This window comes from Limulus polyphemus, unplaced genomic scaffold (assembly GCF_000517525.1).
Source record: "Limulus polyphemus unplaced genomic scaffold, Limulus_polyphemus-2.1.2 Scaffold3018, whole genome shotgun sequence".
NCBI lineage: Eukaryota > Metazoa > Arthropoda > Merostomata > Xiphosura > Limulidae > Limulus > Limulus polyphemus.
In genome coordinates, this window is record NW_013668628.1 from 49,065 (window position 1) to 67,627 (window position 18,563).

Sequence of the window (18,563 nt, forward strand, 5' to 3'; positions counted from 1 at the left end):
ATTTACATACCTTCCGTCCAGAGGACGGGTACTCCAGCTACTAATGCATATATTATTATAATACTGCTGTTCCCTCAGTTCTAAATCAGTACTGTTGCACTTCGTGAGAGAGGAGCTGTATTTTAGTATCATATTTTAAAAGTTTCGTGTGCTTGTTCATAAAGTTGAACACAAACACGTCAAACATAATACCACATGTTCAAGCATGTTAGACAAAATGGTGTCTTAACAGTGCTGCTAAATCTACAATATCAGGAAATGAGCACATTATTGATCATTTGGAGTGTGTGTGTGGGGTTACATGACTGGATTTTGCCGACAAAATTGGCGTTGCCGGGGTGTGGACAGGTCCCCCCCCCCCCCAGTGGCACAGCGGAATGTCTGCGGACTTGCAACGTTAGAAAGTTGTAACTCGAAACGTAGGGTAATAAAAATAGACTTGCAACGTTAGAAAGTTGTAACTGGAAACGTAGGGTAATAAAAATAGACGTTCACTCACTGCATGTATATCAAAAAATCTTATCGTTAATCTACATTTGCCAAATGAAAAATTAAGCTTTTCAACAAAAATGTTTCAAAGTCGGCGGATAAAGTATATAACAAAATAAAAACTTCACGGGTAACTCCAAAATCAGTAATGATGTACCTAAGGTATTGAAATGGAATGACGTTGAGAGCAATGTCTAATCACATGATGAAAAAGAATACCGACAAATCGTAAGTGTGTTACGGATGACATGAAAAATATAAAAATCCTACTAGTAATACTCGTGCTTCAATATTTTCAACATATTTCTGGAAACCAGTTAAAATGGAATTGCAGTTTTTACGACTTTCTAGCTCTGTAGATTAATTTGCATGGATCTAGACTGTAGAATATATTTTACACCTGTATATGCGATGTGAAATACATTTAATAGGTCAGCGTTAACAGGAAAAGAAACAAAACTTAGGCTTACTGCAGCTAACGAATTCTTAAGAATAATTACGTAAATAATTCTCCTACAAAAAAAAGTGTGACCGTATTCACGTGGCATTATTGCCTGTGAAGAGAGGCAATAATGCTGATCTTCGATTGCCTGCCATTCTATAGAAACAACACTACCCGCAGGGCTTTAGACTTGGCTAGCTTTTTTAGGTCCAACTTAACTTTAAGTGATTCAGCAGCCATTGCCAGTAATCATTCTTCAAACTCGAATCGATTAGGTAAGGAAAAAGCGACAGCAATGTCTTTAATAAAGGAAAAAAATAACAACTAACCAGGAAACGATGAAATACTTTTGTTGACTGTGAATCATAAACAGGAAGCTTTTAAAGTTCACAGTCTGGTGCACCCTATCCCAGCGTGCTTTGCGTTAGATAACGTGTATATTTTCCTGATTGTGCTTCAACAGGTGACTTCCCGCTGTGATAGTAAATATGAGAGAGTATTGCGTATCTAGTGAGTAATGGGGTCAAGAGAAAGTTCAGGAAACAAACACCATATGTACATTAGAACATATGATGAACTTAGGCTTCGAATGTAGAGCTGGTGTGAAAAAAAGTTTCATCGAATATATTAAAACTAATTGAGCCAAGCTATATCAATGCATCATTATTTCCTAAAGTAATGAAATAAAGTTTCAAAATATATAATATTTTCTTTAATCTTTACTTTGACGGTATCGTTCTGATTTAAAATATTAGATGAAAAAGGTTATTTGTGTTTGTCTGAAAACATACTTCTAATTTTTATATTTAATTAATAAAAATGGTACATGGTTTGATTTTCTGAATTTGATTTTCTAGTAGCCATCTTTGCACTCGTAAACGAGGGTTAGCTGCAGTGTTTATGCTGTACACTAGTATGATAGTGGTAGAAGTTTCTTAACTTTATATAACGCCTTCTATTTAGAACATCTGCAACATATATTTTCTATTTCTTCGGTATATATTAAGTACAAATAAAATTTACTAAGTGAATTATTTTAGTGTTAATTTTCTGATATTCTGCCACAAGTAATAATGTAGTATACGTCTGCTTAATAGTCTACAATAAAAACAAAAGCAATCAGCTAGGCTGAAGAGGTACAGTGGTTTCTGAGCGCCCCTGGTTGTCATAGAAGCCCCTTTGAGGCTTGTTTGACGAACAATCGGAGAGATTGCATACCCTCGCCCCGCCGCTCCTTTTCAAAATTGCATGCGTCTATATAGGATAACATCAAATTTCACCTTCGAAAACTCGGAAAATCCTTCTCAATCCTTAATGTGCCTGTGAAATTTGGTACAAATCCGATCACACTTTACAGAGTTATTAACTCAAAAATGCCCTATCTCTCCATGAAAAAAAAAAGCTTGAAAGTGATCCAGAATCCGGATTTGTACCAAATCTGGGGAGGACTGTCCCATACTGACTTCCCATCTTGTGTAAAATATACATGTACATCGATGAACTAGTTTTCGAGATACGCGTGCAGAATCACAGACACACACATGGACCCTCGACCCCTTTCCGGAGTGGGTGGGGTGAGAGGGTAATAAAAGGCTCTGAGCTTACTGATAGCTTAGCTGCATACACACTGCTCCTTTACTTTGTTAGTGACCAGAATAACTCGACATTAATCACCATGGCAAATCTCTCTCTCAACTAAAGGAAGTCTTTCGTGTTTTTGGATAATGTTAGCCTTGACAGGTACAAACTTGCAGGAAATAGCATATTTACTGGGAGGAGTTTTTTTAAACTGTAGTTGTGACACAGTACTTCACATTTTCCGGGATCGTAGCCATTATACATAAAACCACCTTCGCTAAATAAAAACAAATATCTTACTAAGAAAATGTGTCCAAGGTCATCTAGGTTTAGGTGTTCTGTGAAACGTTTGATCTAAACATGGTCAGATGTTAACTGTTGAATAAACAAACTTTTTTGTTAATTAAGGCCAATTAAAAGAAAAAAAAGCGATAATTTTTGTCACGTGCATGGGACAAGGAAAGGCGAAGGTAACGTTGTTTATACCTTCATTAAAAGCAACGAGGTCATAAAATGTTTATTGCATCATGAATAGCATGATTTATGCATGTAGTTCAATTGTAGGCCTAAAATGATGGGAGAGTAGCCTTATCATGAAAGAAATATATGTGGTTTTTGAGCAGCATATTTTCATAATGAAAACTTTTTTTTTATGCATATGTACACGTATTTTGACATTTTAAGGAGTATTCTTCCTGTGTTTTCTTAATAATTCATTTTTAAGACTTCAATGTCTTTAAGCCTAAGATGTCAAAATAGAGAGTTACTGGCATAGAACAGGAAATAGTAATATTTAAATTGATGTTATTGATAAAAGTTTTTTTTATTTGCTTGTTCATATTGCATGTCCAATTTTTTTTTTATTAAGTTATGCCTATTATCCAATTTTTCTATTATCTATTAGTGATAAATATATGTGTGTGTGTGTGCTGGTTAATTTTTGTGTAGATGTGTCTGTGAACGTTAATTTGGCTTATTTCCTTTATTTTTAATTGTATATTGGCAATGTCTGAGGAAAGGATGTTGATAAAAAAAAAAAAGCATAATCAAAAAAATTAAAATTAAATATTTCCGTTTTATGTGGTTAATCCATTTACCCTCTGCATTAACAATGCAAGCAAAGTGAAAGCCATTAAATCCACCATCTGCCAAAAGAACCAACCAAAGCAGTCAACCGATTTTTAAACCTAACACCCTGTCTGCCTAACCAATAAGTAATTAAATAAGTTTAAACTGGCACACATACTACATTACCCAGTAATCCAATCCAAATGTTTAAAACTAAAAAAATAGTGGTTTTGCCTAGAAAACAAACAAACTTGGAGCTCCAAAATTTGTATTTATTAAGGTCTTACTTCAAACGGATCTATCTTGCCTTTAGAATCAGGTTTTCCAATATCTTAACATCATTAGAATTATGGAAAGATTACTGCCCAAGTAGTAAGTCAACTAATTAATGTGGGTAATACAAGTGCCAAGGTGGTCCTTGAAAAAACTTTCTAGTTGCATATTATATCAACCAAAAAAAAAAACCTATTAATCACAATTCTGTCTTACAACATCTGTCTAACTTTCTATTTATGTCCAATAAATACAAAAGTTATTGTATGTCTTAAAGTAAAAAGGTTGTTAAGCTTCAAAGTTTTTACATGAAATACTATATTATATTCAGTCTGTTATTTATTTTTGTTTACCTCTGAACGTCGATTAATTGAAATTAGTAATTCCGCTAATTACCGTTTTTGATTATTCCACCTATCCAAGTCTCATGTGAGAATAATCAGTTAGTAAATGTAATTGATTAATGAGTATGACAGTTAATTGATTATGAAATTCTGCTACCTGCCCAGCTCTACACGATAGTAGACTTATAATGTATCTTCTTTTGGCCACAGTTGATATTTATAAAGACATAAAATGTTGTTGGTGGGTAAAGCCTTACGTTTTTACATTCTACACTAATCAAAGTTTATGTTAGTTTGCTCTTGTTTCAGCAAAACTATGTTCCATACTTTTCGCAAGAAAAGCTTAAAATGTGTTTACAGATATTGTATCCTGCAGATTTAATTTTATCCAACCTCTGTTTTCTATACAAACAGATAAATATGTAGCTATGCATTTTCTGTTGTTGTTGTTGTTTTTCCCAACTAGGAACTAACTAATAATAAAACTGGTGTTTGTAATTGCTCATATTGAACTGTGTGGTACTATAACTGAAAAAGTCCTGTCTATAACTATTGTAAAAAAAAATATCCACTCTCAGCTTATCTTCTAACAGAGAAATTATTAAGTCAAGAATACATAATAAACTATATACTGAATTTCTATAAAATAATTTTACAGAATTTATGTATATTGGATATATGTAAATGATAACCTAATAAGTATTTTATTGGCATGATGTGTGGAGGTTCGTTTCCAGTGTTGAATTATTTCTAAACACCCAAATTCTGTAAAAGTTTTGAGGAGACTCAGTTCTGTGTATGATAATTATTTTATTTCGTGTAATACTAAAATACTTTATGTTTCTTCTTTTTTTTTATGTTTGAACAGAGAAAGTAGAAAAAAGGTGAATGTAACGTGGAACGAGAATAATAATACCGTTTCCTACGCACAGGTCCGTACATGGCACTTCGAGCCAGACTTAACGCTTGGCTCTCTTGATGATATCATCACAACATTGAACGTGCCTGCGATAGTGAGTATTTTCACAATTTTTAAGAAGTGTTGATATTTTTGGTTGCGAAAAAGCGACTACCATAATATACCTTATGGAATTTGAACTGATTGCTGTATAAGGTAATGAATGGAATGATTTTTTTTAAACGTTATCATTACCATAAGGTCGATAAACTTATACCTTAGGTGTAAAATGATTAGAAATTGTAGTATAATGCATGAATTATAATATAAATATATTTCTTTCATAAACTGACCAAAGAATTTCAAAGGCTATCTCGTGTACCACTTCAATACATGTAATTATTTATGAAATTAAAACCACTAAAAAAAGAAATTAAAAGTAATTATTCTTATTAGTTTATAATAGGTCTCATTTTTAATTGGAAAGAAAGAAATTTACATTTCGAAGCTAGGTTATTTTGAAAATTTTAAAATTTATATAAACTTCATGGATCATTGCTAACAAGGTGAAATACTTTAATTATATTTTATTGATTTTTTTTTTTAGTTAATTTCTTTGCTGTAATTACTTTTCTAATTTTCTAATTGAGAGCATTTTACTGTGAGTTAGAACATGAATAGGATTTTTACTTTTAATGTATACGTAGATAATTATTTGTATTTATTTTTAAGACATGGTATAACGTATGCTAGGTTATTTACAAATTATGATATCATTTCCAGCTGCTGTAAGTATAGCCAAAGATGCTGGATATGTGCTGTCATTAGTGTGTATTTTTTAACCGTTGCATTAGTTCCAAGGCGCTTATGCAATACAGTTGTTTGGTGAGATCATCATGTGTTTCAGTGACAATCTCACTCCATTAAATAGCATGATAGAACTCGTAGACTCTTAACAACAACTATGAACGTGTGCAGCATATTCCAGCTCAGTATCAGTCCGTGTCTTTAGTAGGTAGATGTTTCATGATAAAAGTGTATGGAAGGATACCTATAAACATGATTTTGTAAACAGCAACCAGATGTAACTTAGCATCAGATTTTCTTGTTTAATAAAATAAGTGTATGCTAAGAATTTTTATACGTGTAGTATATTTTCTTACATTTATAGTGACACCCACAAATGGTTTGAAAATTATTATTGCTATTTCTGATTTTGGATATTTTAATTATTTATCGTATTGAAAGAACTTCTGTACGGTTGTACAGCCAAAATGCTATTAATAAATATGAAATATGAGCTCAGGGAAACCTTAGACAACTGCTAATCTGGTACAGCACTATTCTGGATGTTCATTTCTACAGAAGTACTTCCTTCATGGTCTATAAGTTTTTGTTTAAACCCTTGAGTGCATAATTAAATTTAAGGTGAGTTCTTGAAAAGTGTCAATCATCCACTAATAAGTGAAACTTTTATTTTTTGGTACTTTTTCAATATTAAAATCCATTAGTTGCGCTTCTGCTCGGTGATCCACGCATGCATGGTACAATGGTGGGAAATTCGAGAATGTGTGAGTATCCTAGTTGTCAGACTATTAGACAAAATTTTATGACACTCTGGGGTAAATCCGCTTGTCGAACCAAACGGCTATAAATGTCAAGCCGAGATAAATCCGATCATAGCATCCAAAGTGTTATACATATTAAGAAAGTGATTAAACAAAAACACTGGACAGGTGCCTCGAGATGAATATTAAGTGTGGAATTAGTACCTTAACTTGAAGAAAATATCCTTAATTTAGGACAAGGTCATTCACCTTGTAACATTGGGGGTTATCGTGAATCCCCTATATGCCCAGCATTTCAGGATTCCCCACAAGACACGGACCATCTCGTGTTGCACTGTCCCGTCACTGCAGTACTGTGGGGGATATGGTACAATCCACGAAGCGGGCAAGGCATTCATTGATTGGATCATGAATTTGTAGGTGTGAGAAACACCATACCCAACTACTACTACCTTGTAACATTACGAACATGTATTACTCTAAAATCGAAGAAAAGAATTTCAGTCTTTATATGAATAATTCTGAATCATAAAACCCATTACATTTCTACATCTTTTTTCATGTGATATGTTTTTATAGTTTTATGACTTTTTATTCCTAAATGATGATTTTTTTAACTAATTCTAAATCTTAATTAGTCATAATTTTTGATGCTACTATAGAGTGCTGTCTACAAAGATATTTACATTATAGTGTGTGGTCTAATGTATCTTTCTAGACCACACGCTATAGTGTAAATATAATATATCTCTGTAGACCACATGCTATAGTGTAAATATAATATATCTCTGTAGACCGCACGCTATAGTGTAAATATAATATATCTCTGTAGACCACACGCTATAGTGTAAATATAATATATCTCTGTAGACCACACGCTATAGTGTAAATATAATATATCTCTGTAGACCAAACGCTATAGTGTAAATATAATATATCTCTGTAGACCACACGCTATAGTGTAAATATATCTTTGTAGACCACACGCTATAGTGTAAATATAATATATCTTTGTAGACCGCACGCTATAGTGTAAATATAATATATCTTTGTAGACCGCACGCTATAGTGTAAATATAATATATCTTTGTAGACCACACGCTGTAGTGTAAATATAATATATCTCTGTAGACCGCACGCTATAGTGTAAATATAATATATCTTTGTAGACCACACACTATAGTAGCACCTATTTTTTAATAGCCTGCATTATCAGCCCATATACTGTACTCTTTTTTTTTTAATACCTTTTATTTAGGCTGCAGCACAGAAGATGAAAAATAAAATGTTTGGCCTTAAAACAATTGACTTGTTGTTGAGCAAAGCTAATAGCACATGGTTCATTCATCAGCCAATAAGAAAACTTCTGTTTGATGGTTATGAAGATATTTTCCTCAAAGCTGTGAAAAGTATTCTTCCTACAGCTCAAGAAAAGTTTGGATGGTTTTATGAGGTATTTAATAACAAGAATTGCAAATCTTGTTTTTTATTCATGTAATATCTTCTTACTGTGGTTAACGGAGTTAAATGTGCACAACCAGACAACAAGTACACTCGTGTCACTGGCATTTCAGACAGCATACACATTGTAGAGTTGGAACTTGTAATGGCCTTTTCACTGGAATGACATTTTGGTCTCTGGTACATCAAAATATACCAACCAACTCTCAACCAGGACCAAGGCTTAAAGATAATTAACATTTGGACATCCACTTCCTTTCCGTAAACACCACATTGTTGACAACATTCCCCAGAACTTGTGTAAAAATTCTGGGTCAGCCTGTACTGTCAATTAACATAAATTCCAGCAACAATCCAAATAATGGTTTACCTACTAAAGTAAGACAGAAGCAGCCCATTAGAAATTCTAACTTAACAAATGCACTGCTGAACAGTTGTAGTAACACTGTTCTGCATGTTTAAAACTAGTAAAAATAAGTGGTAAGCATATGGATTATTAAGAACATTTTTGTTATGTTCATCCCAGAACAACAGCTTACACATCCATCCCCATTTTTGTATATGGTATATAATTACTTGACTGTAGTAAAAACAGTTCCCAAGTGTTTGCTTCAAAGGAACACCAAATAAAATTGAAAAAAACAAAAAACATAAAAACTTCATACGTTAAGTAAAGTTTCACGGCATTTATTTATTCCAATATACATATTCTGAAAACTATTCGCGTGTAGTTTTGATACTTAATTTAAAATAAAAAGAAGCTTTCTGCCTACATATTCAGAGTGTTCTATAATTATTAGAGTTCATAGTTAAAACAAAAAAAAACTTATAAATTTTTGAATTTCTACAAATATTCACTTAACTTCATTCAGAAGTTTAACAAGCTTGTAAGTAAATGAAAGCCCAGATTTTTCAACTCTAAATGATTTTCAGACGAGGCCATTATGCAACTCTACTAATATGGTTAGCCCATATATATAAAGTTTTTAAAATTCTATTCATATAGGCTTATCATAGTTCACTTTATGTATATATTGCTCGAGAACAGTTTAACTGCTGTATTTCACACTTCCATAACTAAAAAAAGAATGACTTTATTTAGGTATATATATATATATAAATCGAATCCTTTCTTTATTCACAATTTTAACACTTTAAAGCAATTAGGATGTGAGATGCTTTAATAATGAGGGGTCCAGAGGTTTTGGTACATATATGGTACTGAGGACAGCTCCAAAGAAACCTTAAGGTTATTAAGAAATATATTAATTTGATACCATGATACAAAAATTTTAAGTTTCAAGAATGAGAGACAAGAGGGTAAAACAGCAATGTCAAAGACTTGGAACCATTACTCTAGTTCTGAATTGTAAAAGAAATTACTATGACAACTAAAATGTATAAACATGGGGTACTGTATATGTTTACTAAAACTTCCTCGTTGCTGGTGCAAAATAGTAACGGATGTTAGCTGGTGTTTTGATTTTAAAAATGGGATGAAATAACTAATTTTTAAAGAATTGAAGCAATTTTGTTATTTAGAACTATTGATATATTTGTGTGTGTACAACAAAGTTTTGGAAATTTATGTATTTGAGGTCAGAATGTTTTGATACAGTTGCGTTTAATCTTCTAACTACCTGTTAATTACTGTGTTGCAGAAAAATAACACAGATGATGGAATTTATACAATTTTCACTGGAAAGGATAAAATAGAAAATCTTGGACGTGTTGACATGTGGAAAGGAAGTGGGTCAGTACATCATGAAGTATTTCTAATTTTTGCCGAGAAAATATCATTTTTACACCAAAAAATTGTAATGTTTTCACACAGATCCTATGAATTTCGTATATGTAGTGTGTGTGTGTGTGTATATATATACATAGCTGAATCATCAATATCATTAATTCTGTCAAAATTGTATCTTTAAGGACTGCATGTTTTTACTGGTACGTTGATTTTTATTGGTATTTTGTAAACTTAGTTTTGTGGGTTTCAACAGATAAAAAATAAAAAAAAATTTGTATAATAATTCCCAAAAGTTTTCAGAATATTTCCACGAATTTCAAGAATTATTTTGTATGTGGGGAATCAGCTTTTACAGTCTTAAGTCAACGGACTATAAAGAAGAATATGTGTTATATGTGCTAAAATTCAAACATTTACAGTTTTAATAAAAGTTACTAAAGATATTTAGTTAAATTATGATTTTAAAGATTTTAAGTTTACATCATAATATGTAAAAAATTTTGTGAAATGTGGGGGGGGGGGCAAATGCCCCTTCCTGTGAGTGCCCATGCAGTAATCGGCACCACACTACAACACATTGATGCCTAACACTAAGCATTATTTTTATAAAAGTAGTGTCCATTGTAGGGTGCTAGTGATTTCTTATTGGCTCGAGCTGTACATAGGTTGATGGCATACATCGTGCAATCCATCAATGGTACACAGATGCCTAGGTGACCACTGAGTAGAAAATGGCCTCAATAAGGAAAGCTCTTGTGCACTACATTTACAAATATTGAAATACAAAACTTCTGGCAATACCAACCCTCTAGTATCTTTTTATCGTACAATATTACGTTTCTGTATCCCTACATTCTTCTGTGTCATTTTTTTTAACATTACACATAATGATTTTTAGCACATTGTAAAGAACATCATTAGAACAGTGGTTTCCAAACTGTGTGTCGCGACAAGTTACTGGGGATGTTGCAAGAGTTTTACCAAACGAAGAATAAGTAAGAACATAAAAAAAAAAACTATAGAAAAAATATTACATATGGTGGCAGGGGTGTTGCACAAATCAAGGTAAGTGGGTTTGAGTGTGATTAGTGGAAAAAGTTTGGAAACCACAACATTAGAACTCGCTTATCACAAGTGGTTATGGATATGAAATGTAAATACCAATAATTTTTGTATTTTGGTTAATAATAATGATAAATTGGAAAATTTATTTTAATTATCATTTGTTTATTCTGTATTACATTTGCTTGTGGAAACTAATCATGAAAAATTCAGTTTTTTTTGTTATGCTGAATATATGATGAAATATATATACGTTTTTTACCAAATTTTAGCTGTATTTAATCTCGCCAAACTTTGGCTCCGTTGTATAATATTCCGAAAGAGGTGTAGAAAGGAAATAATTTAAAATCTATATTTTTTGCTCTTAATTTTTTCAAATCTTTCCTTCTGACAGGACAGCTGGTGCTTGGGAAGGTACATGTGACATGATAAATGGAACAGGTTAGTACCATCAAAGATTTTACTCAAATTAAGGAACACTGCAATAAGGAGTAGTTATTTAATCTCCAAATTTTTGTGTATTCGCACATAATATTAATATAACAAGATTTAATGGTACAGGAATTACCTGTAAAAATGTGAGAACTTACTTAACATAACCGAAGTCAAGCAAAACGTATTGGCTTTGTTAGATAACACAGCTGACAACATGCCCATTTGAAGACAAAAATGTCCAGTATCCTTCACTAATTAGTTCAAGTAGTTCAGCAATAACAAATACTAGCCATTATAGCTTTCTTTTTCTAAATGTTTAGAAAGAAGAAAATTAGCTGATTAGTTGGTGGGGGGTTATATGTATATGTATGCATCATTTTTAGTACAAGAGTATTTAAGTTTTCTTCATCTTTGAAGCTGTACAAGGCTGTGGGTGATAATTTCTCTGTTTACATGCTCGGGTGTAACCCTCTGAGATCGGATAGCATTCAAGGTAGGTCATTTTGACCAACCTTGTAACCATGAAACTAAACATATAACTTATAATGTAGTAAGTGTTTTCTTCACAAAATTTTGCAGGCTTTTTGTAAAGTTTACAAGTCTGTTAGACAAAAAAATAAGAATTTTCTACATAAAAAATCTAAAAATCTGTGAATTTATAAAGACTTTACTTTTTTTTCAAACACAACAAAATATGAAATAAATCCAAGTTACCTTTTCTTTTCTTCTAGAATGCCTGCACATTATAACAGACAATTATACAATAGTTTTGTTTTATAGCCAAGGTTAATTAATAGATGTTTTATTTCTTTACAGTTGCACTTAGACCCTTTCAGGCTACAGTGATAGCTATTTTTTAAATGAAAAAGCTTTGTGTAAACCAAGAGTTAAAGTTACCAGCACCTGCTCGTAGAATTACACAATGCTGAACACAGATACACAATTATTTATTGAAGTTTTCTTGTCTAACCTAACACGTTTCTAACTTTTACGTTCTAGTTCCTTTTATAATAATAAATGAAAATTATACATTAAAGACAAGAAATTTAGTGCCTACATCTGGAATCTTGTCTTTTTTCAAGCTTTTGCCCTCGTGGTTGTAACTAAGCGATTAAAAGTTAATGTCACACTCTAGTTCTAACTTTCAGTAACTATAATGTGCTCTGAGAGTTTTAAAAAAAGATTTAAATATGCAACTTGTAATACAAAATATTGCCACTAATATGAAATAAAATGTCATAAAACTAATATGATTTATGTTGCTTTCTAACTAAGCTAGACATTGGTTCAATAATTCACTTGGCTGGTCAAGCAGAGCTCCAGTGCTGGCAAAGAAAAGAAAAGAATGATATAACCTTCAAAACTGGTTATCCTAACAGCTACTAGCTTTGTCTCATTCTGTAAATTTTAATTTTTTCTTTCTTTGTATTAGAAATAATCCAGTAGTAAATGCCCTAGTGTAGTCCGATAGTAAATGCCCTAGTGTAGTCCGATAGTAAATGCCCTAGTGTAGTCCGATAGTAAATGCCCTAGTGTAGTCCGATAGTAAATGCCCTAGTTTATCCATATAATATATCTCTTCACTTAACTCATGGGGGGGATGGCATGTTCGTTTGACTTTCTGTTTCATATCTGTATAAATAACAAAGTTTAGAGGCCATACCTTGGAAATTTAGAAAATAATACAGGGGTGAAAAGAAAACTAAAAAAAATGGATAATTCAGAGCTAAAACGTTTCACGCGATACAAAAAAGTGAAGGTTGAGAATTTATTTAGATATTTGCATTTGAAATTAAGAAATTAAAACTTATACCAAAAGTTTAACTATAAACCATGTTTTGATGCAAAGTTTATTGATATACATTAGTAATAAAGTCATCGAATTAAATTTGAAACGTAAGTTCTGTAAAAAGGTTGTGACGTGCACACATTGACCAACCCATGTTTGTAGGGTTAAGCTACTTCTTAGTGAAAGAGTATTTACCTGTGTACCATAACAGATGCAGCATGACTGCAGTGCTACTGTCCTTGCTCTTGAATGACACTGACAGTACCAGCCACATGCTAATTGTCCAACTGGTGGTGTGTCATGGGAGTTCCCTGGAGCATTAAGTTGAAACTTGCCACAAACTAACATCTCCATGTGTACAACATTCTATGTAAGTTTCAATCTGTTAGTTCACAGAGAACTAATGGAATCAAGTTATGCCATTTTTCCCTATACTTCCTGTATCAAAGCTCAGTTATGGAGCTTATTAATATTAACATGGTGGGTATGACATGACTTTTTGCTATGTTTATTATAGATAAGATGTTGAAGATTACTTGCAGAAAATCAAATTTATATAACATTTTAATGTTTTATCATGTAGTGAGCCATTTTAGGACCTTACAGATACCCATATCTTTTCACTGACCTGTAAACAAAGTATCAGTTACTTGAATTCTCAGCCTAATCGTATGTTTCTCTCTCTCTTACTGGCTCTCATGTACTGAAGATTCCTTAAATTACATGTTTCGTTAAATATATGGGTAATATTGTGATATATATAGGCATACTATGTGCTTCCTAATCCTGTGGCTAATATAAAAGTTTTAAAATTTTCTCTACATATTGTGTATGTAAACTTAATATAGAATGGTTCCACTAATTTCTCATCACCCTTGTTACTTGTGGAACTAGGTCATTCAGAAAGGGTGTCACGTGCACTTTCCCACAGGAAATATTGCTGTAACTTACTAAGAGCTTGCTGTAGAAATAAACAGTGATATTTTCATTGGAAAGTCACGTGATACACCATGGATGGAACATCCCTTATTTTGAAGTAACAATGACCATTTGACATGCAGGTAGCACCTTCACCTTGAGAAGAATGGTGTTGAAGTTTTGAGTATATATATATAATGCTATATTTTCTGAGTTTAGAGCATGATAATGTTGGTTTTGAAGATAGATTTTAACAGAAATAGGATTTAAGAAAGCCATTCAATAAAGCTGCCACGCAAAAGATCCACTTGTTTTGAAATATTTATTGTTGTTTTCCAAAATAAAAGTGTTTTACTGTGTTGTACATTGTGCCAATCTCATTATAAGTCAGAGAATTCAAATTTTTGCTCTGTAATACATTTTCTGGCAAATCTCCTGTTATTTTGCAGCTTCTATCCAAGTACTCTCAAGGAAGTCAATGAATTTTAATGTTTGAAGATTTCTTTAACCACATCATACTTGTAAAGTTTATTTATATTTTTAATCGTCAAATATTTTTTTTACAGGTCCAAATTCTTCTAAGTTCAATATTGCTTTTTATAAAGATGATTGCATGAGATGTAACAGAAATCTGGCTTTTATTTGTTTGTTTGTTTGTTTTTTTTAATTAATTTTTTTAATTTTTTTTTTACATTAATTTCAGTAATAACAACAACAACTAATTTCAGTAACATTTAAATTTACCTCTTAAAATATGATATTAGATGTATTTGAATACTCTGTACAGGTTTTGTTATTACTTTAACGACTTCTATTGTGTTCTTATTTACACATACATACGTAAAGATCAATTATTTTTGTTCATAGCTGGGGACATGTGGCCTCCATTCAGAGAATCAAAGGATGAAAAGTTGACTGTTTATGTTTCCGACATTTGTAGGTAAGGAGTTTGTATTGTTATAAAAATGTTTCCACAAAAGTAAGGATAAGTATATCGCCAAAAACATTTTGCCTATTTAATTATAGAACATCTTGAAAATATTGAACAGTTTGTTCACATTTTATTTATGTTTCCTTGGAGTAGGCAGAAGCTTCGCTTAATTTTTCCAGACAAGTGAGCAACTTTCAGGTGTTGAGTGCTCACTTGCTTATCATATTTCAAAATTTATGTAAAGATAGTAATTCTAATTCTGTTTCAACTATTTTTTACTCAAAAAAACATGTTCTAATTGATATATTATCATTTTCTAACATTTATTTAATTTTATACTTAAAGAAAAATGAAAAAAATGTCCTAACTTACAGTTCTGTTCCTCTCCTATAAACAATGTTGTTTTTGCCCATCCCAAAACAAAAGTTTCTTACCAATGATTTGTTTCTCATCCAATTTTTCTTCTCTGTCTCTAAATGTTTTAGTACAACCTTTCAAATTATACAACATCCAAACTCGAAAGAAAGAAAAAACATGAAGACTTTTTTTTTTATTACTAAATAAAGTGATATTGAATACATATACATACATTGGTAAATCTAGGGACTTACAATGCTAAAATCCAGGGTTTAATTTCCTGAGGTGGACACAGCAGATAGCCCAGATAGAAGATTTAAGTTTCTAACCAGTACAGTTTTAATAAAAATTACTAAAAACATTTACTTTTAATACAATTTTAAATTTACACCCTAATACGTGCAATTTTTTGTGAAATGTAAGGGGGGCATATGACCCCTCTTGCCCCTTCCTGCAGGCACCCATGAACTAACATTGTCAAGTTTTACTTGCAGAGATCTTTTTTGCTTCTGTTTAATAAATTGCTTTTTTTTTCCACAGATCCGTTTCTCTCTCCTTTCTTAAGGAAACGGAAATTAAGGGCATAACAGCTTTCCATTACTGGGCTGATAACACTGTCCTGGATAACGGCATGCTCGACTTTGACAATAAATGTTTCTGTTCTTCCAATGGAACCCAGTGTCTTCCTGCAGGTGGACTTAATGCGTCAACCTGTTCAGAAGGTAATCTTTATAACTAATTTATGTATGTATAGTATCTATTTATGTACTCATTTTTCTCACGGTTACTAAAATGGAAGACATTTCTCGCATAACACTGGATTTATACTCTCTGTACACTTTTTACTTGGTCTGAAACTGTGTTTGAAGTGTCCAATACATATGTAATTTATAAATCCTTCAAGTTAGGCACAAATGTAAGAATTTCTATAAAATCCTAGTAATTTTTCTTTCACTTCTTGCATAACACTGGATTTATACTCTCTATACACTTTTTACTTGGTCTGAAACTGTGTTTGAAGTGTCCAATACATATGTAATTTATAAGTCCTTCATGTTAGGCACCAATGTAAGAATTTCTATAAAATCCTAGTAATTTTTCTTTCACTTCAAAATTCACACCATTGTTAACGAAATCCCTCTTAATCTATGTTTTTAGGCTGAGTGGGAATAAAATGTTTTATGACTATGTTTCAGGAATATTTTGAATTATTATCTGCCTTAGGCATGTGAAAAAAGTAATAAAATATGGAAAATACCATTTTTAAGTTTATTGATTTGTATCTTTTTTATTTTATATTTCCACCTTTTTGCAAAAATTTCAATAAAAATATTGAATTTGCATAAATATCGCTTTCCTACAATTGTTTTACAAATTCTAACTACAGCATAATTCCAATTCAGCCGATCACTGCTTGCATAACAGGGAAGTGTTACGTTATGTGTGGGTACATACAAATTTTCAGTTTTGTGTTTTTCATTTTTTATGGGCGTTTTTTACAATTACATATAAGGGAAGCAACTTTTCATGTCCTAAGATAACCTTTCATTAATCATGAATTTATATAACTTCCGTACAAGGGACGGATATACCAGCTAGTATAATAATAAACATAGCATGAAAAATGTGTGCAAACTGAGTTAAACTGAGAAGCATGAACTTCTGGCACAATAAGAACAAACTTCAGTTGAAGTATTCTTCAGAAAAATCCAGTTCATGCAAAGGTTTGCCCTTAATTGTGTAATAATAATAATTTATGATCTAATGAAGAACACAAACCAAAGAGAGGCCTGTTGCAGAATTTAGTAACAAGAGATCACAGAACCCCAAAAATACCCCTTTTGTAATGATGAGACATGCACGATACCCCTTTTGTAATGACGAGACATGCACGATACCCCTTTTGTAATGACGAGATTTGCACGATACCCCTTTTGTAATGACGAGATTTGCACGATACCCCCTTTTGTAATGACGAGATTTGCACGATACCCCCTTTTGTAATGACGAGATTTGCACGATACCCCCTTTTGTAATGACGAGATTTGCACGATACCCCCTTTTGTACTGAAGAGATATACACGATATCACTTTTGTAATGACTATATATACACGATACTCCCCTTTTGTAATGACAAGACATACATGATATCACTTTTGTAATAACAAGATATAATTTCTTCTGCAGCAGCAAGACATATCTTATGGTCAAAAATGTTACTAACAGCAAGGGTATCCATCTAATGAACAATGGATTCTAATCTTTTTAGGTAATAACCGTATATTAAATTAGCTATGTTCATCATTGGGTTAATTTTTAGTTTGATCTTTGATCAGATGTTAATATTGATTTAATTATAGTTAACTCTGTTTCTTTTTCCTCTAGATAATTGCTACATTTCATTTATTATCAACTGTGTCAAAATTTTGATGTGCTCTGTCTTGATACAACCATGAAACCAATTTTTTGAATTAACATTATTTTTTTCAAGGTGTACCAATAGTGATTTCTTATCCACATTTCTTGTATGCCGACTCCTCCTATAGACAACTTGTAGATGGCATGAAACCAGATCCAGAAGCACACCAGTTTTTCATTGATCTCGAACCAGTAAGTAGAGTTCCCACGTTTAGTAGTAGTATTCTGTAATTGCTATTTATATAGGAATTGTTGAATCAGAATTAAAAAATTAATTATTGCCAAAAAATCTATCTATTAACTCTCTCGCTATGGTGCTTGTTTTGTGCTTGTTATAGTTTTCATATTATAACTTTTAATGCAGTAAGTGAATCTTCACAAAAGTTTGCAGATTATCAGGAAACACTATAAAGCTTTCATACAAAAAATAAAAGATTTTTTTTTATTAAGGTTTAAGATTTTTTAAGTAATGATTAGCTCGTGCATTTTTTCTTTTCAAATGTTGGCTATCCAACATGCAAAGTAATTTTGATTTTAAGATTAAAAATACTTTTATGCATCAGAAAACTGTCAAATTTATAACCTCCTGGTAACCTCCAGATAGTTATAAAACGTTTCTTTTTAGAATATACTTTATCTTTTATCTGTTATTTTCACTATTGTATATCTGTATGAGTTTGGTTGATTTGACTGACCTTGTGACCACCATAAAAAAAAAATAGAAAATAGATATAACATATACTTTTCTTATTCTGGAATGACTGAAGATTATAAAACGAAA

General features: G+C 31.9%; 1 protein-coding gene across 1 annotated transcript in view; it reads left to right on the forward strand.

Annotated features, from left to right (window-relative positions):
- LOC106468470 (scavenger receptor class B member 1-like) overlaps positions 1-18,563 on the forward strand; it is a 54,681-nt gene that overhangs the window by 18,263 nt on the left and 17,855 nt on the right. The window contains exons 3-9 of the mRNA XM_013928899.2: positions 5,063-5,207; positions 7,919-8,113; positions 9,783-9,874; positions 11,328-11,374; positions 14,943-15,015; positions 15,904-16,085; positions 17,856-18,009. Of these exons, the coding sequence (XP_013784353.1) occupies positions 5,063-5,207; positions 7,919-8,113; positions 9,783-9,874; positions 11,328-11,374; positions 14,943-15,015; positions 15,904-16,085; positions 17,856-18,009 (888 nt within the window). The remainder of the gene's footprint in view (positions 1-5,062; positions 5,208-7,918; positions 8,114-9,782; positions 9,875-11,327; positions 11,375-14,942; positions 15,016-15,903; positions 16,086-17,855; positions 18,010-18,563) is intronic.